At 36.8% G+C, this 25,848-nt stretch overlaps 1 protein-coding gene across 1 annotated transcript in view; it reads left to right on the top strand.

The window, feature by feature from the left end:
- Nucleotides 1-11,453: 11,453 nt before the first annotated feature.
- Nucleotides 11,454-25,848, top strand: part of sdha (succinate dehydrogenase complex, subunit A, flavoprotein (Fp)) — a 69,746-nt gene continuing 55,351 nt past the window's right edge. The window contains exons 1-3 of the mRNA XM_036567059.1: nt 11,454-11,586; nt 16,228-16,311; nt 18,072-18,233. Coding sequence (XP_036422952.1) covers nt 11,527-11,586; nt 16,228-16,311; nt 18,072-18,233 — 306 coding nt within the window. The 5' untranslated portion in view covers nt 11,454-11,526. The remainder of the gene's footprint in view (nt 11,587-16,227; nt 16,312-18,071; nt 18,234-25,848) is intronic.

Here is a 25,848-nt window from a genome sequence, read left to right as displayed (position 1 = left end):
AACTGCTGCTTATTATGCCTGACTATCAGACAACAAACTTCTAGAGTTACATACAGACATAGAACAAAGAGTGGCAAATCAGTCATCAAAAGTCAGTAATTTCCAGTTGATCAACTAATTCAGATATTAATACTACAATTACTGATGATAACAGTAACAACAACAGTTATCATGATTTCAGATTTTTTGCATTTTACATTACAATGGTATGCATGCAAAATTGATTTAAAAGTGCACAGGAAGTAAGACACAGTTATGATAAGGAAGACACAGGTAGAGCTAAAATTAGACCACTGTCTATCATTGTCTGTAGAGTTTATTGGGCAAATTACAGAGTTCTTTATGTTACTTGATGGCTAGCTAGCTAATGTTAGCTGTGTCAAATTAGCATTATAATGTTGTATTATTCATTTTGTCACACAGACCGAGTTTATATGTCAACTCTGCAACTTTCCTGACTGTACACCTGCCTTTGTCCGGCTCACACCTGTGGTGAAGTTTTCTAACAGGTTTGTGGAGTCTCTCATGTAAGAAGAAATTTCACTATATGACCCTAACAAAGTTTTTGAATATATTTTGAGAATATGTTTTCTGCACAATGTTTTCATTACTTACATATATTTTCTAGTAAACTGACAAAAAATGAGCAAAGGCAATGTCCTAACTGCCAGGCAGTCAAAATACCAATACTTCCAATTTTGCAAGACCTGTGCAAGATAACAGTTAAACCAATCTCAAGTAAACACTTCAAAGGCTTGTATTCAGACTCAAAGAAGCTGTGATCATTCCAACGCATCTTTCCATGTTCTTGCTAAATCATAATTACTTAGGATTTAATGATCAAAATGTATAAGAATTTATAAGTACGATATTAGGTCCCATCATCTTAGTCTTGTGACCAATGATGTTAAGTCTTGTTCTTTTTCTACTTTTATTGCCATCTAAACATTCTAGCACAACTCTGGTCCTGGAGGGCCATTGACCGGCAGTTTGGTGATTTACCTACTCAAACACACCTAATCACTGATAATCACTACTGTCATTATTGAAGTTGCTACTTTGATATCTAGCAGTGATTATTGATGCTATACTATATCTATTGACTCTATACTATATCTAATGTGAAGATGAATCTTGGGCTTTTATTATGTTCTGTGTGTTCACTTGTTAATAAAATATTGATCACAAAACACACCTGACTACAATTATCTGTTAATTGCCAGGTTTACTGAGTGTGTTTGAGTAAGGAAACCTCTAAACTTTGTTAAACACTGGCCCTACAGGACTGTAGTTGTGCACCCTGTTGTCGCAGGTATTTATATTTTAAAACGAACAGGAAATGACTTTATCTAATGAGCTACTAGTAGGCCAATACTTGTTGTACATTCAAGGAATATTCTGAAGATATAGAAATTGCACGTTGGAGTAATAGTGTGCTTTTTCTCAAGAAATTATGAGATGTTTGAGACATGCTATGAAAGCCATTTAGAGATTAAGTATTATTGATTTTTTTGTCAGTTGAACTGACAGCACATTTTTTGATTCTTGTGTCTTTGCATTACAGAGTGCCAAGTGAAACTGCAACCCAAGTCTTTTGCTTGAGAAGATGCTGAGCAAAAGGCCTTCTAGATAAGTAAGACAGAACCGTGACCATCATGTCTGTAATTATTGTTATCATTGTGAAACTGAAACGGTATTAAACTCACAGTGTGTAGACTGAACATTTAGGCCCAATCCCATTTCACCCCTCACCCCTACCACTTAGCCTTACCCTTCTGTTTTGTGCGTTCACGTCTAGGGGTAGAGTGTCCCATTTTTTGTTAAGGTAGAGGGGTAGGGCGAAGTGTCAGGGCTACATTGACCTCAAAATGGAGGTTTTCAGAGGCACACTCCACACGGAGTGTTATGAGAAAAAAAAAGGCAAGATGGCTGCGCAAGTGACCAAAGAAACCCACAAATGTGAGTATTTTCTACATTAAAAAATTACGATAACCATTGTATTAAGAGCCCCCCTACTTTGACTAAAGCCCAGCAGCGATGTTGCTGAAATGTACCCTCCTCTGCTTTCACTGCAGACTGGCAGGGTCGCCTACAGAGAACCGCTAGTAGCCTGTTAGTGAAGTAATGTTCTTTATTTGAGGGTTGTCCTATTTCGTAGATGAAGATTTCAACCACTACCCCTTGAAACTCAGTACCAAGAGGCAAGGTGACACTCGAAATTGAGGAATAGGGGTAAAAATAAGAAATGGGATTAGGCCTTAATCTTTCCCATTGGTCATAGATCCAATTTGCTGATGTACAATTTTTGTTAGTCATCCTCTAGCTCAGTGGTTTTCCCAAACCCAGCCCAGATTATAAATATTTTTGTGCTTTGTCTCATTGCACACACCTGATTCAACTCATTAACTAATTCACAAGCATTTTGTTGGCTGGGTTAAGTGTGTAAAGAAGTGAATGTGCTTATCAAAGGGTCAAAAGGACTGGGAGTGGGAAACCTTACCTTCATCAATGGTCAGTTTCTGACCACAAAGCTGCTCTTGACTGGCTATTTTTGGGTGGTATGTAGAAAGCACTGCTGATGCAGTAAAAGCCCAAACATCAAACTTTTACCAATATCTCACACACACTGCCATGCCACTAACATGTCTGTGTCACTGCTGTGCCACCCATAAAATATCCAGTAATAACAGTATCTGGTCAAGAAGTACTGTGGTCAGAAACTGATCATGGTTTGTTCTATGCATGGCTACAACCTGTAATTGCACTCGTGTGAGACTGGTCTTTTGCAACAGTACAAAACTAGTGATATTATGAGGACTTGCAGTAAGACAAAAACATGCTAAAATTAAATTAATAGAGTAGAACGCTTTTACATGTCAAACATATTTGTTTAACATATTCAACTATTTGTTGCTTCTTTTTTCTTTATAGTGGTATTAGATGGAGAGACTGAGAGCCCTGCAAAGAATTCTATAGTATCACTGTCTGGTATAGAAACTGCTCTGCGTCCAGTGGGAAAACACTGCAGCAGGTGGTGAAAACTACTCCATCACTGGTTCAAGTTTTCCTGCCTTCAAGACCACCTACAACAAACGGTATATAAAAAAGTGTCTGCATTATCAGGAAAGATCCCACTTACCCCCTGCATGGACTGTTCTCATCCCTCCCATCTGGAAGCAAGCTATGGAGTCCTCCAGACTGATAAAGATTTACTGTCTGCAACCATTGAGACAGTTGAACAGATCTGGCTGGTGGACTTTTAGGCAATCATCTCTAAACCTAGTCACTTTACACCAGACAGACATTTTTTTGGCTCCATCATTTACATGGACAAATATACATTTGTATACATACACACTGTACAGGATCTGTTGACTGCTGCGAGGACAAGTAAGTTCACAGCTTGTACTGATTAATAACACATCTACAGTGTTCATTTCTGCAATAGTCAAGCACTGCACATTTGTCTTCAGTCTTGTTGTCTATGATTCTTACAGTCTGATGTCCTGTCCTTAATGTTAGCATGGTTTATTGTAAAGAGAAGTCTATTGTTGTGTGTATATAATAGTTACCCTCTTGTGTTATGCTGTGTTTAAATTTAGCACTGTATTCCAGAGGAACTGCATTTTGTTTCTTTATTGACAAACCTGTAATGGCATGACAAAGTTTGACCTGACCTGACTTGATTTGAAGTGTGTGTGTGTGTGTGTGTGTGCGCCACAGGCCCATAGATTTTTAATATGCACGTGTATATATTATTGTCAAAGAACAAAAATAAACCTGTAAACGGTGACTTTACTGTTTGCTGGTATTTATTTTGGTTAGTATGCTGAACATATTCTAAATAAAGTGAACTTCACATAATAGTGATGAATACTGGCATCATATGACATTGTCTCATAAGAATGAGCCTAGTTTAATAGATTTTTTTTGCTTGTCTATCATGTAGGTAAAGTGGCCAGTAGACTGTTTACATCATACAGCCAGGTATTTTGACAGCGACACACTTTTTGTAATTTTGCCTCTGTACACCACCGCAATGGATTTGAAATGAAGCAATCAAGATGCGATTGAGGTGTAGCCTTTTAATTCCAGAGGTTTAACAAAAATACTGCATTAACCACTTAGGAATTACAGCCATTTTTACATACTCGCTCCATTTCCACAGGCTTAAAAGTAAGGCCCCACCACCCCATCACCACAGGCAATGCCAGTGTAGTGGCAACAGCAGCATAAAAACTTAGCCTAAACTTGACTACTTAGTTGATAGCCATCCCACAGACTCCCTGCAATTATCCCTTTTTCAGTTGGCAGTAGTGCTGGCTCATTGGTAGGGGTATGGGGATAAGGAGACAGGGCTGGTTCATCGGTATGGGGATGAGGAGGCAGGGCTGGTTCATTGGAAGGGGTATGGGGATGAGGAAACAGGGCTGGTTCATCAGTAGGGGTATGGGGATGAGGAGACAGGGCTGGTTCATCAGTAGGGGTATGGTGGATGGGGAGACAGGGCTGATCATTGATAGTGATATGGGGATGGGGAGTAGGGCTGGTTCATTGGAAGAGTAATGGGAATGGGGATAGGACATCACCAAAGTACAAGGACAGTCATTCACCAAATGCTGGGTTTTCTCCCATGAGATGCTTTGCCAGTCCTTTACTGCAGCAGCCTGCAGTTGCTGCTTATTTGTTGGTCTTTCTGCCTTTGGTTTGCCTTCAGTAAGTGAAAAGCATGCTCAGTTGTGTTGAGATCAGGTAACTGATTCTGCCATTCAAGAACATTCCATTTCTTTGCCTTAAAAAGCTTTTGGGTTGTTTTTGCAGTTTTGGGTCTGAGCAAAATATATCCTGCTACTTTTACCAGCAGTCACATCATCAAAAAACACCAGTGACCTAGTTCTATCAGCAGCCATACATGTCAGTGCCATAATACTGCCTCCACTACGTTTGACACATGATGTGGTATGCTTTAGATCCTGAGCCCTTCCTCTCTTTCTCCATATTCCTTTCCTCCCATTATTCTAGTACAAGTTGTACAAGTTGGTTTTTAGTCTAATCTGGTCTTTCTGTTCTTGAGTGTTATCAATGGTTTGCAGCTGTATTTTTTCATTCATTAAGGCATCTCTTTATTGTAGACTTTGCTAGTGATACACCACCCTCCTTCTAGAATGTCCTTGACTTGACTTGATGTTGTGAAGGGTTTTTTCTTAACCACAGAAGTAATTCTGCACTCATCCACTTTACTTGTCTTCCATCGTCAGGACTTTTGGTGCTGCTGATTTCACCAGTGCATTCCTTCTTTGTAAGAATGTACCAAATGATAGGTTCAATCTGATAGGTTTGTTTTGTATTTTAGCTTAATGATGACCTGCTTTGCTTGCATCAACACTCCTTTAGATGTTCTCATGAACAGCTATGAAATGCTTGTTGAACACTTAGAATCAACTCCAGAGATTTTAGCTCCTTAATTTGTCATGAAAACACCTGGCCATGAAACTGAATTTACCAATTACTTTTGACTATGTAAAAATGGCTATAAATCCTAAACAGTTAATGCAATATTTGTGTGAACCCCCTTGAAATTCTACACTTTAATGACATCTTGATTCCTTAATTTCAAATATAGTGTGGTGGTGTACAGCGGCAAAACAACCAAAATTGTGTCACTGTCCAAATGGACCAGACTTTATGTTTGCTTCCTTAAGAGCCCGGAACATTGTCAGTCTTTCTGCCCAATTCAATTCTTATTTTATGTGTTGTAAAGCTTGATGTCACATCCAAAGAGCCATTTGGTGCCTAATGGAATGGTACGCACCCAATAAAGCCTTGGAAAAAATGACAATAACATCACAGACCTAAGCAGTGGTCCAAATTTGCTTTAATGAATGTTTTGTGAACAGTAGAGCACCATTTTAACATTACATTTGTAAATTTCATTGTAGGCCTACTGTATACTTACCCTCTACAGCAATATTTGGATTAGTGTATATTAAGAAATAAACTAGCTTATATAAAGAAATATAAAAACAATACACAATGCATATACAACCATTTATATTTCTTTATGGGACCACTGTAACAAAATCATGAAATTCAAATCATAAATAAATAATTATGCATTGAAAATACAGGTTTATGTAAAGTTTACATATAGATAGTTGTACTGAAAGCCTAAGGAAGATATTTTATGAAGGATTCTTTGTCTGTCTGGTTTGTACTTTCTGTTTCTGTTTACCTCTTATAGTTAATCAGGTAGTATCATCCATGCATATTTTAGCCAGAATAGCCTGATGCTAAGTCACCAGTAAAAATTTGATTGAACTGTAATTAATTTTTATGGAGATGTAGTGCATTCACATATTCTGACAGTTGCTGGGGTCACCATTTAATAATAGGGGTCAATGTTTAATAATAGTGTTTATTATGTATGACAGTTGTTATATAGTAGAACATAATAGTTATGTGTTCTATAATGATATATAATGTAGTGATTGTTAGATGTCCCTTTATGAGATTTTTATCTTTTTATCGTTTTCATTAGTTAGAGAAAATAAATTGGACTGCTCCTCTGCGTCTGATTCACTCAGTGAGAATGATCCACCACCCAAATAATACCTTTTCATTGAAGAACAGGATGAAAGGAGGCTAACAAAGTGCACACAAGAAAGGCAAAAAAGCATACTTTGGTGGTCGTGCCTTCGTCAGCAGGTCAAACTGCCTTAAGTTTTAAGTTGTCTTTTATCCATTCTGGTGTGATTCTACTGAGAGTAATCTGAGTAATTTTAAGGTGCCTTAATATAGCTTGTCCAGTTTATTTTGTGAGTAATTAACACCCTACTCTTACAGTTCTTGTTCGTAAGATAATGCAAACAGTTTTTTTTTTATTGTTTTTATTAAATAATTACTGATGACTTTAATACTATTTCTATCCATTGCTTTATTTTTTATTGCAACTAATGAAAGTCAGAATATTGTGAAATGTGAACTTCTAGTTTTTTTAGATTCTCTAAATAATAACACCCAAATTGAATTAGATCAGAAAAGGCTCTGTGGATCTCCTATTTCTCTGGAGGAGATTGTAGATGCCGTTGGAAGAAAAACTATGAGTATATGCACATGAGTATATGCACATTATTAGGGGTCCAAGCACCTTTAGGTGCATGGAATCCTATTGCTTTTGCTAGGATTTTTTTTCCTTCTTCTTACTCTTTTTCTTCCCTAAAATGGTTTGTGGAGAAGACACCGTAAGTCACCCAAAGACCAAACTTGGAGGGTAGATGTAGAATCCCCCGCACTACTCAGGCAACTGAAATGACCCCAGTTGGCTATAGAGCAGCATTTTACGTTTTTGCCCATATCTCTTGAACCGTTGGGGCTACACTCAAAATTCTTGCTTCTCCACTGCATGTCTTTAGCTCCGCCCCCATATATATCGTCATAATTGGCAAAATATGTGACATTTACATTTTTCTACTCGTCTGAGGTTTTTCAAGATATCAACACAATTTCGGTCTCAAAATGTTCAGGGGAGTCTGGAGGTCAAGAATTATCAAAAAAATATGAATATTTTTAAACAGTATGGCTGCCACATGCCAATTAAGCCCCTCAGTGTTTGGCTTAATTCACATGAATGGCTACATATCGAGATTGCTTTGGCCAATTCTCATCAAACTTATCAGTCCTGTACCCCACATGATTCTTTGGAAGCTCACCAAGATTGATACCGATTACTCAATAGGGGGTGCTATAACAACCAAAAATCTGTTTCTCAGCAACTGCTTGGCCAATTAAGCTGAAACTTTGCATGCTGTATCCATGGCCTAATGTTTACATGACCTATTAAGGACAAATATGGCCGCCATTGGCCAATAAGCTTTCAACAGGCATTTAGAGGGCTTAGCATTGGCCAATCATCACAAAAATTATATCATGTGTCCACATATGCAGTCTCTAATAGCCTATAAAGTTTGATCTCAATTGGCCCTGAGGTGGTGCTATAGAGCATAAACAAGAATAAGTCCTATAAATTTTATCATAGATCAAAATAAATCAATTCATATAATTGCTTACACTGAGAATGACATTTTAGAAGATAGAAGTCTTTTAAAATTCTGTAAAGTTTTTCTTCGATTGATCAATGTTTGAAAATTCAGCTTTTCAAACTAGTCTGTGGATTTTAAGACCATTGTTTCAACGTTGGTCTTAAAACAATCTGTGAAGTCTGTAGGTAAATAATTATCAAAAAAACCTTGACTTTATTGCAAAGAACAACCATAAAACACCAATAAACCTGTTCAGCCTGGCCTTTTCTGACTTAGGGGGCTATAGATTCTTTAGTTTTTAGGTGATTGTGATAAATCTTTGTAAACATGTACATTACTATTTTCTAAAGAAAAATGTAAAGTTTCAGTTAAATCGATTGTCATAAGCCCCTACAATACTTAATCTAGTGCGTAATTATTAAAATGTCATTATATTCTTCTATGAATGAAATAAAGAAAAGATAATGGTTTCAAATTACACATCTTATTAACATCTAAAACATTGCAATTATATGTATGTTCCAAAATCTCACGGGAAATGTGGAAATTTGACCAGGTTGGCCACATAATTAATAACTTTTCTGCCCAGCAGAGGGAGCATCAACATCAAATGCAAATTACGACTTCAAACATACTTATGGTTGTAGTCTTTGCAACATCTATCTTGTGGCAAAGGAACTTTCTGAATTTTATGTATTCCACCGAGCCAGGCAATTTTGCGAATACAAGTCTTTTAAAAAACTATATTGTTTTTCTGTAAATCATCAGATGTTTTCATACTGCTTGCTGAAATGTTTTTGCAATGTCTCAAACTTGGTCTCTAAACAACCGTCAAAGTCTCAAGATCAATAATTATTTAAAAATCTTGCCTTTTAAGCACAATTTATTTGCAAGTTATGGATCAATCAGTTCGGTCCAGCCTATTCGGGAACGAGGGACCACAAATCTGTCACTTATGCTCTGATTGTGACCAAAATTGATATATACATTGAAAATAATCAGCCGAGGAAACATATGACATTTGGCTTGAATTGGCTTAAGTTGGCTCTTACAATGCTCAATATAATGACTCCAACCTAAAATGTAATTATTCCTGTCTAAGATTAAAATAAAGACATGACTATTGTTTCAAATTATGCATCTTAATGAGAATTAACACTTTGCAAATATGTGTAGGTTGCTTAACTGTGCAGGAAATCATATAATTTGATTTCAACAAATTTTAATTAGAGCAAGAGGTGTTTTATATTTCTCTGGCCACCAGAGGGAGCCAAATCAGTATCTGCAAATATCAATGTTGAACTAATTAATAAAAATATACTATTAGTGGAAAGCTTTACTGTATGTCTTTAGGTCAAGACAATTCCTGTATTTTTTGCTTTCCACTGTGCCTGACAATTTTGAAAATGCAAGTCTTTTAAAAAACTTTATTGTTTTTCTGTAAATTATCAGAGTTTGAAAACTGATGTTTTCATACAGCTTGCTGAAATGTTTTTGCATCGTCTCAAACTTGGTTTCAAAATAACCGTTGAAGTCTCAAGATCAATATTTATTTAAAAAAGCTTGCCTTTTAAGCATAATATTATTCCATGTTATGGAACAACCAGTTTGGTCTAGCCTATTCTAAAACAGGGGACCACAAATTTGTCAGTTATGCTTTGATTATGACCAGCATTGATTTGTCTATTGATAATAATCAGTTGAGGAAACATATGACATTTGGCTTGATTTTGCTTATGTTAGCTCTTACAATGTTCAATTTACTGCCAAAATCTAAAATGTAATTATTCCTGTCTAAGAATAAAAACAATAAAAGCCTGACAATTGTTTCAAATTATGCATCTTAATGAGAATTGTCATTTTGCAAATATGTGTAGGTTGTACTGTGCAGGAAATCCTATTATTTGAGTTCAGCAAATTTTGGTCAGAGCAACAATTTTTCTCTGCCCACCAGAGGGAGCCAAATCAGTAACTGCACATCATTGTTGACATATACATGGACAGCTTTACTGTATGTCTTTAAGCGAAGAGCATTTCTGAGTTTTCCACTAAGCCTAACAATTTTGCAAATACAAGTCTTAAAAAACTTTCAGTAATATCACAGTTGAAAAAAGATGGAGAATAGACATTTCTTACTAATACTTGAGTTTACATCAAATTTATCATCATAAAAATATCATGACTTTTAAGCACAGTGTGGCTGAAGATTTGAATAAATTGGTGTGAACTGGCTTATTCTACCATAAGGCTAAAAATACACCAATAATTGTCTGAATATAACCATATTTGACACAAATATACAAACTGACAGTGTATTATGATTTCATTTGAAATTATACTACCATGTAGTCACAGTTATTGCAAGGTGGGAACTAATTCCCAAAATGGTGCTTGGGTCCTTATTGCTCCATACCAATAAATTCTCACAAAAAAACAGGTCTGCTGTGGGTCTCTTGTAGCTCACCACAAAAACATCCGCCTTTGAAGATTAATGTCATGGGTTTGATTCCCTGTTACAGATGTTGGATGGTGCTGTAGCAGCTGTTGTGAACACACACTTAATAACTATCTTAACGAAGGGTCTTTCTTGCTGCCTTCTATGTCCAGAGACATAGAAATTTGTTTATGCTGCTACTTTGTCCTAAAACGGTGTGTGGTTCTTTGTTGCTTCTTTTCAATAAATTGTTTCAAAAACTGCACTTGTGCCACGGATGTCTTGTGGCTCGCCATGAGAGCCTCTGCCTTTGAACTCTAGGGTCGTGGGTTCGAATCCCTGTTATGGATGTTAAACATCCAGAGACCACTACTTTACTCCTCGATGTCTTCCTGGTGCTTCCCCACAGATTACCGCTTGCAGCTATATTTTAATTTTGTAAAAACATGTTTTCTATACCCTGGCTCTTTCTTATTTTTTATTGTTTAAACTTTATTGTTTAAAATTATTACAATATTTTATTTTTATATTTACACAGTTTGTTAACTATTTCTTGTTCTACTATAAACTACATTTGTACAAACACAATAATAATAATAATAATAATAATAATAATAATAATAATAATAATAGTAAAATAATAAAAACAAACAAACAAACAAAAAAAAACAGTTCCCACATCCAGTGCTCAAACGTATAGGGGACGTAACAGTACTGCTTAGGGAGTGCAATGCAGCTTCAGAGTAGTGCCTCACCCGGGTATCTTTGGCGTGCTGGAGAAATGCACATATGGTCACATACTACATACTACTTTAGGGCACAATCAGAACGCGAGCAGAATGAAGTAGGTTGTTCCGAACCAAGCCTTGTTTTTCTTCATAGGAGTTGATGAAAGTCATGGGAGGTGTCACAAGTTTCCCGTCTATACTCCAGTTCAGTAGGTGGCGGTTATACACCTTAAGCTGGTCTACCAATCGCCATACTGCGAAGAAGAAGAGGAGAAAAAGGAAGAAGAAGAAAGAGAAGAACCTTTACCATTGCGACATAAGCAAAATGGCTGCAGTATTAAATGTTTCTCGTGTCCTCGGGACAAAGATCTTGTCATCGAAAGCTGTAAGTAAAAAAAAGTATATATATATATATATATATATATATATATATATATATATATATATAATGTAATTTGTATTATGCAATGTTTATATATATATATATATATATATATATATATATATATATATATATATATAAATTCAGTTCAAAACATTTAACGTTATACAGCTTTGAAATGTTGTTACATTTAGCATGTCTTAGCTGTTGGTTCCCTTAGCTAACGTAGCTACGTTACTGCGCTGCTGAGGTTAGTTAGCTAGTTAGCTAGCTTAGCTGCCTAGGTTGGGTTAGCAAGCTTGTAAGAGTACTGTTGTGAAAGTTTCCGCTTTTATCTTGTTTTTAAAAAATATCTTGAATTCGATGTCATATTTGGGGAATTTTGTAGTGTCTACCTGGCCATGCATTATTTATCTGTAATTCCGCTGACACTGAAGGTCAAAAAAAATAAAAATGAAAGTCAAACTTAAACTTTTTGCTGAATAATATTATACCTGCTGTATTTTATAAGTAAAGTTATTGGCGTGGTTTCTGATGACCTTGTTGCGTCTTTGATAGTTAAATTGCGTTATTTATGCCCGTCACCCTTAACGTGTCCATTTGGTGGTGGGCTGTGAATTTTTAAATTGGTCGATCCATAACTAGGCTACTGCTAACCATACACTAGAAGACTTTAAAAAGATTTTGAAAAGGCTAACGTTAACGTCTGACACCTTCTCACACCTACAGACAATCACAGAGTTTTCTGACGTTGGAAATTTGTCTGCGACAGTGAAATCGCTTGAAGTTGTTTGGTGTAAGGCCGGCAGCGCCATTGACATGCCTAGCTATTATAGCTGCTGAATTTTATAAGTGAAGTTATTGGCGTGGTTTCTGATGACCTTGTTGCGTCTTTGATAGTTAAATTGCGTTATTTATGCCCGTCACTCTTAATGTGTCCATTTGGTGGTGGGCCGTGTCTGTGAGTTTTTAAATTGGTTGATCCATAACTAGGCTAATCCTAACCATACACTAGAAGACTTTAGTCTTTTCAAAATCTTTTTAAAGTCAGACACCTTCTCACACCTACAGACATGCACAGAGTTTTTAGTCACAAGCTATGATTTTTGCAAAGACTAGGGATCTTGCAGGGTTACTATTGCAAGACTGTCAGTGTATCCCATTTCAGGGGCTGCGTCTTTTGGAGGCTGCATTTGAAGGCCGATTGCGTCACAGCGGCGCGACTAGGCCGTCCCATTTCGAAGGCTCCTTCATATGCGGGGGAGAAATGTGTTCTTCTTTTTCATGGCAAAGAAGGATCCATCGGGTGCATCCTTCGCCAGCCAACATATCCCGAGGTTCATAGCGTGCCGGCAAGGATTCAAGAACATGGCGGCATCAACAGAGAAGCGAACGGCGGCTGAAGAGTACACTTTTAAATATAAGAATTGGGTTTAAATTGAGGCGAAAGGCTATCGATACAAATGTAGAAAAAAAAAACAAACAAAAAAAAAAACAATAGGGCGGGAACAGCGGTGCTGTGACGCAAACAGAAAATCCGCCAAAAATAGGGCAAAGCGTCTCATTTCGTTTCAGCCTTGACGGGTCTAAGCAGCCTTCAAAGGACAGGCCTTCGTAGACCATGTCCTTCGAAGGATCCAGGCCCTGAACTGGGACACACTGTGCAGCTAGATTTTTGAGAGTATTTCCCATCATGCACATGGTGGAAATTTACAAGCAAAGAAACCCTTTTTCTTCTTCACACTATAGTAGTACAAATGGAAAGATACGTTAGCTGGGCATGTAAAGATCTGGGGCTCAGCCCAGCTTACTGTAGAACTGTATACTCTGGCAGATAATCACCCAGAATTTTATTAATTAACCTGTAAAATATGCAGTTACTTTTTTATTTAACATAAACATTTACACATCAACAAAACATGCAGCGATTCAGCATTGTTTATTGGCTCGCAGTGTAGGGTTCTCCTTTTGCAGCCAGTCAACAGCCTGTCCATGGTGTCCACCCTCACATACACGCACACATATACAAACACATACACACACTGAAACACACACACACACACACACACTAACAGCAGGCCATGTAGGAGGAGCTGAGTGAAAGGACACAGCACCTCCACACTTTTATTCCCCACAGGTTCACCTGAACATCTGAATAATATAAATGTGTAGGGGGTGTACAGTGTGAAGTCATTGAAAATGTATGTTTATATGTTAAACGTTGAAAATGGGTCCCACAGACCCGAACACCACACAAGGGTTATGTGTGCTGAGGCAGAAAATAGTTACAACACACACTAACGCAACACCACCATGTCAGTGTTACTGCAGTGCTGAGAATGATCCACCACCCAAATAGTACCTGCTCTGTGAGGGTCCATGGGGGTCCTGACCACTGAAGAACAGGGTAAAAGGGGGCTAACAAAGCATGCAGAGAAACAGATGGACTACAGTCTGTAATTGTAGAGCTACAAAGTGCACCTATATAGTAAGTGGAGCTGATAAAATGGACAATGAGCGTAGAATCAAGGAGGTGGTCAGAATGTTATGCCTGATCGGTGTATATACACGCATACATAAACGCATACGTGTGTGTGTGTGTGTGTGTGTGTGTATGTATGTATGTATGTATATATATGTGTATATATATATATGTATGGATCGAACATTGAGATTAACAAAAATGAATACTATAATTTATAAAATGCTCTGTTCAGAAACACAGGTACTTTTGAGGTTGTCTGTGGGGTCTGTCCCAACCCTACCGCCCACCTGCTAAACAGACTGTTTATGTTGTTATTATGTTGTTTTTTAATTAGTGTGTGTATGTGTTTGTGTTATTTTGTGCCCAGCTTGGTGTTAGTTAGAGTGTGTTTGTGTTTGGTAACCATTAGAAGAAAGAGTAGGGCTAGGAGTGACTTACCTCAGTTTTCAGTTCCTTTTCAAATGCCATTATTTTTCTCTGTTCTCAATAAAAGAGCATTTTTTAAACAGAGATTATGGTCTTATCTGACTCTATCAAAAAACCCCTCCCTTTAAGCTCCACCTTGAGTTTGTGTAAATATATACCATCTCAGCTTAGGCGCCTGACAACCCGCTTACTGCAGTGAATTACAATTGCAATAAATAGCAAGATGAGTATAATTAAATGTTAAAAAGTAAATTAAGTAAAGTTAAGGGCACATACAAATTATGTTAAAATTAAGGATGTAACTACTTTTTATTAATTCCTAAATTATACATATATAACCTATATGTTTATAGAATTGTAGAAAATGTACATCTATGCATCTACACATCTGTAGTTTAGTTTAAATTTCTCCACAAGAGGATGGAAGTAGCGCTCAGATAGCTTTGGCGCACACCATTTGAAAATAAAAACATGGAATGAAACCCCCTGTGAACTCCTGTGAATGCATGGATGTTTACAGCCCCAAAATTATGTAATGGTATACAATAATGGGCCATTCTTTGATAAATATTCATTTTACATTAAATTTCTCAGATATAGCACATACAACTAGTCTGTAGTTAAGTACGGGACACCTAAACTGCATGCCTATCACAATGTTAATATCCTCTTCTTTCCTTTTCTTTCCCTGGGTTTTTTGAGAAGAACTGCATCCATGTGTTGTTCAAAGTTTTTTTATTATTCCAGAATTAATCATCATAATGATTAGTTATATAATGTCATAATACAGAACAATTTTATAACTTGTCAAATACAGTTAATTTGTTTGACCTGTTGCCGCCTTACAGATGCACTGTGTGTCTGCTTTTACCCATTGTGTTGTATGTGAATTATGTTGCTGGGTATTGTGGTGGACTGGCATGCAAGAGTAACAGAAGCAGTACTGAGTTAATTTGAAATACTGGATCTTATTTTCCTTTTTTTTAAAAACTGATTCATGTCTGCTACCTCATAGGTACAGAAATTGTGCATTTATTAATTTACTATGTCAAAGTGTACAAAAATGGACATATCAACTCATTCAGAATTACTTGCCAAAAGCTGTTGGGAGTTTGTGAAGCAGTTGTTTTGTTTATTTTTGGTGAACAATGCTGTGTTCTGCCAGATCTGATAGCCATCATGTTTGATCAAGTCCTTTAAGAGAAATGTTCATAGACAATGCTGAAGAAGGTGGTTGGTTAAGTAGACTGAAAACCACTGACTGTAGGAACTTACAGGATCATTAACATGCAGAGGGAAATGCGCTTTAATTGGTGTCTGGTGTAGTAGTCCAATTGTGCACAGCTGCTATCTGTGACAACAAAGTATATTTTTTTACTAAAAATGATTTGCAAATGACAGAGGGGACGTGAAAATGGGTCTTCTTAGAGATTCTGTATTTCACTGATGAGAAATGTTATTAATACTGTGTAAAGCAAATTCGAAAGCTACATTTAACTTACTGTTTTGGTCTTTTTATGTACAGCAAAATAAACCTTGTGATTAGTCGTGTTCATGAAACATATTGGACAATGTGTGTGCTGATTTTAAGAAATACTTTCTAAAATGCTTTAAATGTTTACATGTGAAAATATAGCCTGTGTTATTTTGTACTGATGTGAGAATCATCCAGTTAACTATTTGTTCTCATTTTAATCAGGTCATTAATAAAGTTTCTTCATCTGTCTATTTAGCTGCCGGCAGTTTTCCCAGCTCATATCCGCAAGCTTCATTTCTCCATTTCTGGCAAAAGAGGTGAAGCTAAAGTCTCAAATGCTGTAAGTTATTTTCATTTTTTAATAATTTATGGCAGTACCTAGGACTGACTAAAGTTGTGATTTCAAACATAAGTTCTGTTTTTTGTCAAACCATGTGATACATCTGAGAAATTTGTGATTTATTGGGTGAATGTTTATTTTGAAATATTGAACAGTGTTTGGAAATTTGGACCAGTTATACACTAGGGCTGCAACAAACGACTAATTTGATAGTCGAATAATCTGTCGATTACTGAAACGAATAATCGATTATTCGGATTATGAATCACTGCATTACCAAATAACTTTTATGTAGCTATTAGCTTTTAAATTTAGTTTGAAGTTGTTTCATGCATTTGCTAACAGTGAAGACAGCAAAGATGAATACCATTCAAGAATTCACTGTTTTAAGTAACTTTCCTGCTAAAACAAAAGATAAAAAAATAAAACTTCTGTGTATTTTTCCTGTCAATTTATTACCAAGGACATGCAAAGTAGCAGCAATAAAATATAACAAAACTAAATCAGTTTTTCTTTAATCAAGAAAATAAGAAAATTAATTTAAACATAGCAGTCTGTGCTTTGTGCATTCTGCTGTCTGTCTACACTTTGCTGCAAATAAATTCTACAATCACAGGTCTTTAGTGAAAATGAGTAAAGTCAGCGTCTCTCTATGCTCTTGTAAGAGGCTTGGTCTCCTCTGAGAGCAGATATTCCCCACTGCAGAGGACATGCGCTCTGATGGAGCGGATGGGAAAGTGGCGAGTGTTTGTGGCAAACTTGTTGTCTATGAACAATGGTAATTTCAACGGTAATTCTTTATCCAGCTACCTAAACTGTTAGCGAGTGGTGGCAAGCGTTCGCGGAACACAGAAAACAGTTTGGAAATGCCCTTCTGTGTTCGCTGAATTTGACCGCACCGGTGTCCTCGGCGTTAAGACAACGAAGGAGTGGTTAAAAGTGTAAATGTTATCTGGAAAGTAAACAGGGTTGTTGTAAATAATAGTTACTTCTCTGTTCCAACTCCATTAATGATTCAACAGAACATGCATTTCGAAATAGAAAATGTTACAGCTCATAACATGAAGTAGGAAGGTATTTAGCATTAACATTAGCTAACTAGCTTGCTAGCACAACTATCGCCACGTCCCAAACCACAAACTTCTGTACTTCACATACGACACTAATGAGTGCACTTCTAATAGTATATGTGCTATTTTTACACACTATGTAGTGTGCTAGTACGTGGTTTGGGACGGGGCATGTCTTACCAAGCTGAATCTTCTTCATTCAGTGAGCCGACAAGTTTCCTCTTCAGATGCTCCAGCATGGAGGATGTGCTCCCATAGCCAGCTAAGCTTGGCTTTAAAAATAGTGCAACTGACAACCTTTTTTCTGAGTTTAGATCCCACACTTTTGAGGTTTTTGCTCTTAAGGCATCCATTGCGCTGTTGTTAACTCTCCAGTGAGCAGTAATGTCAAAACGTCCCTAGTGAGCGCGAGAAAGACGCGTAATGACGTCACCAACTAATCGACTACTAAATCAGTTGCGAACTAATTTGGTCGTTGACTAAGTCGAATAATCGTTGCACCCCTATTATACACATCATAATATATCAAATTAAATTGTTAGGTTAAAAATGTATGTTAACATCTAGTTGACAGCAGCACTCCTTTATCTCAAATCTGATGCTGTTAGAAGGACTTTTTACCTACAGGGAAGCAAATCAAAATAGTATTGTTTAAGATCAGTTTCCTAGGTTTCTTTGTGTATGTTACAGATATCCTCACATTATCCAGTGGTAGATCATGAGTTTGATGCTGTAGTGGTGGGAGCAGGAGGTGCTGGACTACGTGCTGCGTTTGGGCTGTCAGAAGCTGGCTTCAACACCGCATGTGTTACCAAGTTGTTTCCCACTCGCTCTCACACAGTGGCTGCACAGGTACAAACAAAGTGTCTTATTTATTTATATATTTTTTCTATCTTTTTCTTTCATGCATGTATTGACAACTAGATGATCTATTAATAAACTTTAGATTAGGTCTCTGCCACTATCAGTATTGATGTACTTGGTTATCCATGTATAAAACCAACTTTGTTAAACCGTGATAGGGATTAATTGCACATTTTCACTTGCCTGCTTCATTTTTATTTGGAACGTTAAAACTTAATTTTATTTAGAGGTATTGGGTGCTTTATTGCTAACAATAGTTATACAAGTAAAACTTGCAGCTCTCTGTTGAACTTGCACTATGTTGAAACACCTTGAGCTTACATGTTACTGATTTTGCTGCTGTTCTCCACCTCATGTCAGCTGCATCTTTCAGCCAGCAAAAGTGAGCTTGGAAGTAGAGTGGGCTGGGCGAATGCATTTGGTTATCTGTTTTAAATTATGCCCCTGAGTAGAGTGTTGTCCGTGTTTCTCCTTTTTTTTGTTTTTTTTAAACAGCGTTTTTGTCTGCATTCTGCTCTTTCCATAGTCAGCAATGATTTTAGATGGCTGTAGTGACAATAGCCCTACAAGTGGGCTTTTTTTAAATGTTGTATATTGTCGGCTTGTTTGTCAAAGTGTGGTTCACGTAGTTTAGGGATCTGTTTCCTGATTGACTTTACTATCTCATGGTTTTCTTTTTGCATTATAACAGTATGGCTTTCTGCTGTTGATTACACCTTGCAGACTTAGTTATTCTTTTCAAACGTTGGTATAAACAGTCCTCAAGCTATAGCGAAGTCAGAGTGCATAAATTCTAATTCTGTTACATCCAAACTGTGCAGTGGGCCCAGGCACGCACACACTTTCTCACTTGCACACTCTAAGCTGGCATTTAACCCAACTGTTGGCCTGGCTTGCATTGTGGCAAAAAAAATAACAATGGCCCCTTCACTGTTATGAGCAAAGCAAGCAAAACAGTTCAACATTTGTTTTAACTCACTGCATTGCTGAGCTTCTCTCTCTGTCTCTCTCTCTCTCTCTCTCTCTCTCTCTCTCTCGCCCAAACCGCTATCTGGTTATAACTGAGCTGTGAGCAAGGTCTAGAGCTTGGTTGGACAGGAGGAGGCTTGGTTGACCTAACCAAAAAGCCACTATTAGTTTCTACAAGAAGTTGGCTGCTAGCTTGAGGGGGCACTTCAAGTGTAGAATTTGCTGACTGAATAATTGCTATAAGTACAAGTAATTACAAGACATTACCATCACTTTCCTTGAATTTCAGTTAATTAGATAATATTGTGCTGATAACATGACTGCGATAACTGTAGTTGTTCTGTTGGCCACAGAATCAACATGGATTTTTCTTGCTTTCTGATTTTTTTTCTCTTCTCCTTGTTCCCTTGGTCCTGCCCCTTTTTTCCTGCAAAGCCGCTGGCAGTGAGTTAAGACCATGAACGGAACCCAAATAGGAAAAGGGGGAAAAGAAGTAAAAATAGAGAATATAACATGGTGTATCAATATTGAACCAAACCCTGTCGCTCAAAAGACTGGCCCTCAAATTTATTTAAAGTAATATTGGTTTATTCTGTGACAAGAATGACAACCTGAATAATGCTGTTTGTATATGTATTCAATACCTGTGCTGTGGGAGCTCCAAGTTTACACAGATGAAAGCTATTACTCTAATATAGTTGATCTCTACCTGTAAATCGTTAAAAAATGAACCTTTTTTGGATAAAAGACCTGCAAAGTACCATTGGTCAGACTGAATGTAAAGAAAAGCTGTGAAAATGAGAGCATTGTAAAAATATTAGAAATAAAATTATAGATATGTACTAGATAGGAAAGTTGGAAGCTGCGTCATACAAACACTGACAAGACGAGGCTGTCCCTCAAAACTCAGCGTCAGAGGAAGAAGGGGTGTAGAACCCTACTAAGCTCCATTTGTTCAGATCTGAAAAAAATCCACAGCTGTTTCTGTCAGTGCTTCCACTGAGAGAAGACAACTCAGCGCTGCGGGTCTTAAGGGATATTTGGCTGTCGAGCTATGAAACACTTGTCTGTTTGCACTCGCACTTCTCCCACTGTGCACATGTGTATGAGCACTAATATGCCCCCATACCATGACAGAGCCTGAAATTCTCTGAAACTTTTTATGATATAATGTGCCATTAAAGCTTATATATACTTAAATACTTAAGGTCCTTGGAGTCACTTATTAAGGAGCGTTGTTCTTGAACTGTTGGATTATTTACTAATGCTTTTTTGGAAAAATGGGTAACCTTGACCCATCCTTGCTGGCAAAGGACTAGGCATTTCTTGGATGCTCCTTTTATACACAAGCGTGATTGCATCACCTGTTAGAGGATTTATGCACATTTTTCAACATTCCTAGTCTTACATTGCCCTTTTCTTACATTGCCCTTTCCCAACTTTTTAGAGTAGCTGTATGAGTGGAAAAAATAAGCCTCATGAGAAGGTATTTATTAGCTTCATTAATTCAATAACATTATTTGTATCATAAGAATGCTGTGCTTACATAAACCTGATCTTAAAAATCATGTGATTTCAATAGGGCAACAGTGGCTGCATGTTCCAACTCTTCTGCAGTTGTAGCCTTTGCTCTCACACTGTTATGGGACCTATAGTGTGTCATTGTTCTTGTCACCTGATTTGTCTGTACCTGTAATCAGAAACTTTTTTTTTCTTACGTTCTCTGTAAACACAGGACTTGTATGATATTTGACCTTCCAAGTATGCTTTTTTTCCCACAGCAGAGTATATGATATAGACTTGGTTAGAGATGTTACAAGAACCAATATTTTGGTGCAGATTGATATCAAAATTTTGGCAGTACAGAGTCAAAAGTGAATCCACATTCCTATGTGACAAAGAAAAAGCTAGTAACAGTCACAGTAAGAGCAAGACACCATCACAATTGCAGCTAAATATACTCCTGCAGTGATCTCACAGCCAAATAGCATTAATCATGGAAAAATAGAAACAACTCTCTTGTCAGATTGTCATCGTTGATGCCCAGTCTTCAGACAATGTAAATAATATTAAACTAAAGGTAAAGGAGAAAACTCATCAAACTTAGAAATTAAGTCTAATGTTTAAATACTTTTTTTATGAAGATGTCATTACCAAAAACATGCTGATATTTTAGTTTGAATCTACTTGTGTTGCTTTGTAATTTTGTTTAAAATTACTTTGCATATTATGTTTCATGAGGCTTAATAACTTGGTCTAAGCTATACAATCACTCAAATTTGTGTGGTCTCTGGAGAACCAGAGACCATAATAAAACGGCTGCTGGGATAGACAAGTAAACTGTTCTTGAATTCTTTAATATTGTGGCATTCTAGATCTATAGTTTAAATTTAGAATGCGCAATTAGTGTAACCAAAAGTCTCTTAAACTATTCCAGTCATAAATGTGTTTTTCTTGTCAATTTGCCTCAATAGTTTGAAGTGAGAAAAAAAGTTAAATTTTTTTTATGGGCCATTCCAAAACATAGGGCGCACTGTTTGATTTTTATTAGTGCTATGTAACTGCATGTAAAGATTAGGGCAAGTTTGTGATCAGTTTGTAATATTAAAAAAGATCAAATACTGCTCTGTATTTACCCCAAAACATTTTTGCATTCCATTTGCATAATAATAATAATAAATAATAATGATAATAATAATGATAACATTATTATTATTATTATTATAAAATGATTATTTAGTCAGGCCCAAGGCTTTGAAGGTTCCCAGGTGGTCAGTTTTCACCCAGTTATATGATTATGGAAAAACCCAGTTCAACTGCTGCGCCATAGGCCATTGCCATGTCCGGTAGGATGGATTGAACATTTGTATAAACATGTTCTTCTCTCATGTCACAGCATACTTCACAAGAAACATGTCACAAGTCTCTTTAATTAAATTAACTATGTTGATGATGATTGTGGGAAATAATCTGTATCCCTTCAACTTGTACTAGTGGAATAACATATGTATAACACACACAATAAGTACAAAGGAAATAGACAATAAATACAGAAAAAAACTAGTGACACAGAAGTTTACTGGTGCAAAATATGTGTGGCGTTCATCAGAGATAGATCCAATGTGTAAATTATTCTTAGAGTAACCCTAAGACCTTTTTTCATTAACAGCTGAAATGCACTGCTCTGTAATAATAAAATATACCAGTCATGCTTAAAATGTGAACACATCTTTCCAAACTGTAAAAATATAATTTTTTATCATGGTCAGTTCTGCCTCTGCAGTACCCCTCTGGTTCAACTCTGATGACGCCCTACTCGTGCTGCGCTCATAAATATGAAAACATAGGACCCTGGAGCGCGGAGATATGAACATGAACATGAACAGCTTGCAGAACGTAAGGATTTTGGGCCACTGCAGCAAACCCTGGCTGACTGGTGTTGCAGGCTGCGACCTTGATGTCAAACTGAATGAAACTTAGTGTTCAAAGAAATCCACTTTATTCTTTTGGAATTCACTGCATCTAAGAAATCAGGACTTGGGTTATATCGAATATGGATCTGCTGAACTACTACTACTACTACTACTACTAATAATAATAATAATGTTTATTTATATAGCACCTTTCATACCTTAAAAATGCAGCTCAAAGTGCTTCACAATACAAAGTAAAACAAATAATAAATAGAATGGATATATAAATAAATACAATAAATTAAAAAGCACACGATAAAAGTATAAATAAAAAGAAAAAAATACAACTAACAAGAACATAAAAGTAATAGTAACATTTCAGTAAAAACAAAGGAAACGAAAAAAAATCTAGTTAAACGCTGAAGTAAAGAAATCAGTTTTTAACTGTTTTTTAAAAACATTGACTGAAGGAGCCCGACGGATGTTTATTGGTAATGCGTTCCAGATCTTTGGTGCATAAAAACAAAACACTGCCCCTCTGCTCTTTAAGTTTCATACGTGGAATATGGAGTAGGATTGCACTAGATGCTCTTAAAGCTTGATTAGGAATATAATCTATCAGGCACTCAGAAATGTATGAAGATGCTAAATCATTAAGAATTTAAAAACTAGTAGTAAAATATTATAGTCAGTTCTAAAAGAGACAGGCAGCCAGTGGAGCTAAAAGTGGTCAAAGAAAACACAAAAGCATGGACCAATTTCTTAGCATCTTGCAGACAGAGATAAGGTCGAACTCGTGCTGTATTCCTTAAATGATAAAAAGCAGTTTTGGTAATATTATTATGTGCTTTAAAAGTTAAATCAGAGTCTAGAGTTACACCAAGATTCCTAACTTCAGTTTTTATTTGTAGAACCAGATTTCTTTCATATACCTTTTTCCTCTTGGCTTCATTTCCAATTATAATTATTTAGTTTTCTCTTCATTAAGCTTTAGAAAATTGCTGTTCATCCAGCTAACTATGCTGAACAGCCATATAGCGAGCTTATCTACTGACCTAACATCGTCTGGAGCCATAGATATATACAGCTCTGTGTTATCTGCATAACTATGAAAATTGATGCCATGCTTTCTAATAATCTGACCCAGTGATAGCATTTACAAAGAAGGCAGAAGTGGACCTAGTACAGAGCCTTGTGGTACACCACAGAGAATATCATGCTTATCCGACATATGTAGAGAACCAGTTTAACACCAGTTCCAACCAAGTTCTCAAGCCAATTCTGAAATATTCTGTGGTCTATAGTATCAAATGCAGCAGTTATTTGCTCTGAAGCCAGACTGGAATTTTTCGTGAATATTGTGTTCATTTAAGAATTCATTAAGCTGTGAGAACTTTTTTTTAATTATTTAACTTAAAAATTGAAGGTTAGAGAGTGGTCTGTAATTGCTAAGAACTGACGGATCAAGGTTATGTTTCTTCAATAGTGGTCTTACAACTACTGTTTTGAGTGTGTCAGGAAAAGTGCCGGTTTCCAAAGAACGATTTACAATGTCCAACACTTCTTTAAAACAATGCTGTTGGGCTCCTGAGTGGTGCAGCCGTCCAAGCGTTGGCCCTATCATCAGGAGATCGCGAGTTCGAGCCCTGGTGATGCTACGGCCGTCCGTAGCCGGGAGTTCAAGAGAGCACAATTGGCCTCGCTCTCTCTGGGTGGGTAAGATGGCCCCTCCTTCTCCCGCATCACTTAACGCGATGCTAGTCAGCGCAGGCGTCTGTTAGCTGACGTAACAGATCTGGCGGTTGGCGCTTTCCTCCGAGTGCATTCAACTGTCCAATGACGTTGCGTCAGCAGCAGTTCGAAAAGATGCGGTGGCTGGCTTCACAGGTCTCGGAGGAAGCCTGTGTTAGCCTTCACCCTCCTAGCGTTGTTGGTATCGTGTGACTGGGGGAGTCCTAACTAGCGGGTGGAATTGGAGACGACAAAATTTGGGGAGAAAATTGGGTAAAAATCCAAAAAAAAAAAATGCTGTTGCAATAAGGTCTATAACACAGGTAGAGGAATTTAACTGAGTGACAACTTTCTGAAGTTCTGCCTCAATAATCTTTTTAAAACTATTAATAGTGTTGTGCTGTTGAATATAAATAGTCTACTATTGGTAGTTTTGGAGTTATAAAATGTGATTGAGTGATGGTGATTTTTGTATTAAAAAAATAATGCAAAATCATTACATTTTGATGTTGAAGCCTCAGTAAGATAATCATTGGTTAATTTAGGATTTAACAGGCGATCAGTTATTGAAAATAAAACTCTTGTCTGTTGTCATTAATAAGTTTTGAGTAGTATTTCTGTTTTTGTTCGTACTGCATTATTATAAATATTACAATGTTTAAGAATTTCATAGTGAATAGTTAGGTTCGTTTTCCTCCATTTCCGTTCTGCTTTGCGGCAGTCCCTTTTCAGTTGGTTTATCTGTTCATTTTTCCATGGCATTTTTGTGGTCAAGGACTTCTTTTTAGTTTTTTCTGGTGCAACATTATCTAGAACAGATCTTAGCGTACAGGTAAAGTTGTTTACCATGTCATGCACTGTTGAGTTAATAGGTAAAGGAGGTTTGCAATGTAGAGCATTACTAAAAGCAGCCACTGTTGATGTGTTAAAATGGCGCTTTCATTTACCGCTTCTCCATTTTTGTTACTCTTTTATGCCAACAGAAGCAAACATACTAAAAAAACACATAGTAGTGATCAGAGATAGCGATATCAAGGATTTAATTCATGTTAATAAATAAACCTTGTGACATGACTAAAGTGTGACCATGAGTATGTGTTGGACTAGTTATGTGCTGAGTAAATTCAAATGTGTTTAAAAGTTGCATGAATTCAGAAGCCTTTTTTATTTTCACGTCACAATTTATTAATTACCTTTGCGTAGTTTGAAGATAAAACAGTAGATCTGCGGTGACTTAGGTGGAGTCCGTCTCTGTGATAAAGAGGTTTTTCCTAAAAAGTGTTCCAATTGTCAGTAAAATCCATGTTATTGTCCAGTAGAGGCTAGCTGTTGCAGTTTTAGGGAGTGTTCTACCATTCTGACACCTCTCCCACTTGCTGCTATTCATTTTCTGGTGCTATATTAACTCTTTGGCAGCTTGAGTCAGTGGCCCATACTCTTAAGGCTCAAGACACACTGCCTGATCAGAAACACCTTTTCTCGTTGAAGAT

Source organism: Colossoma macropomum, unplaced genomic scaffold, assembly GCF_904425465.1.
Source record: "Colossoma macropomum unplaced genomic scaffold, Colossoma_macropomum, whole genome shotgun sequence".
In the NCBI taxonomy this organism is placed as follows: domain Eukaryota; kingdom Metazoa; phylum Chordata; class Actinopteri; order Characiformes; family Serrasalmidae; genus Colossoma; species Colossoma macropomum.
The sequence above is the reverse complement of the archived record's forward strand: the minus strand, read 5'-3'. Positions and strand labels throughout refer to the sequence as shown.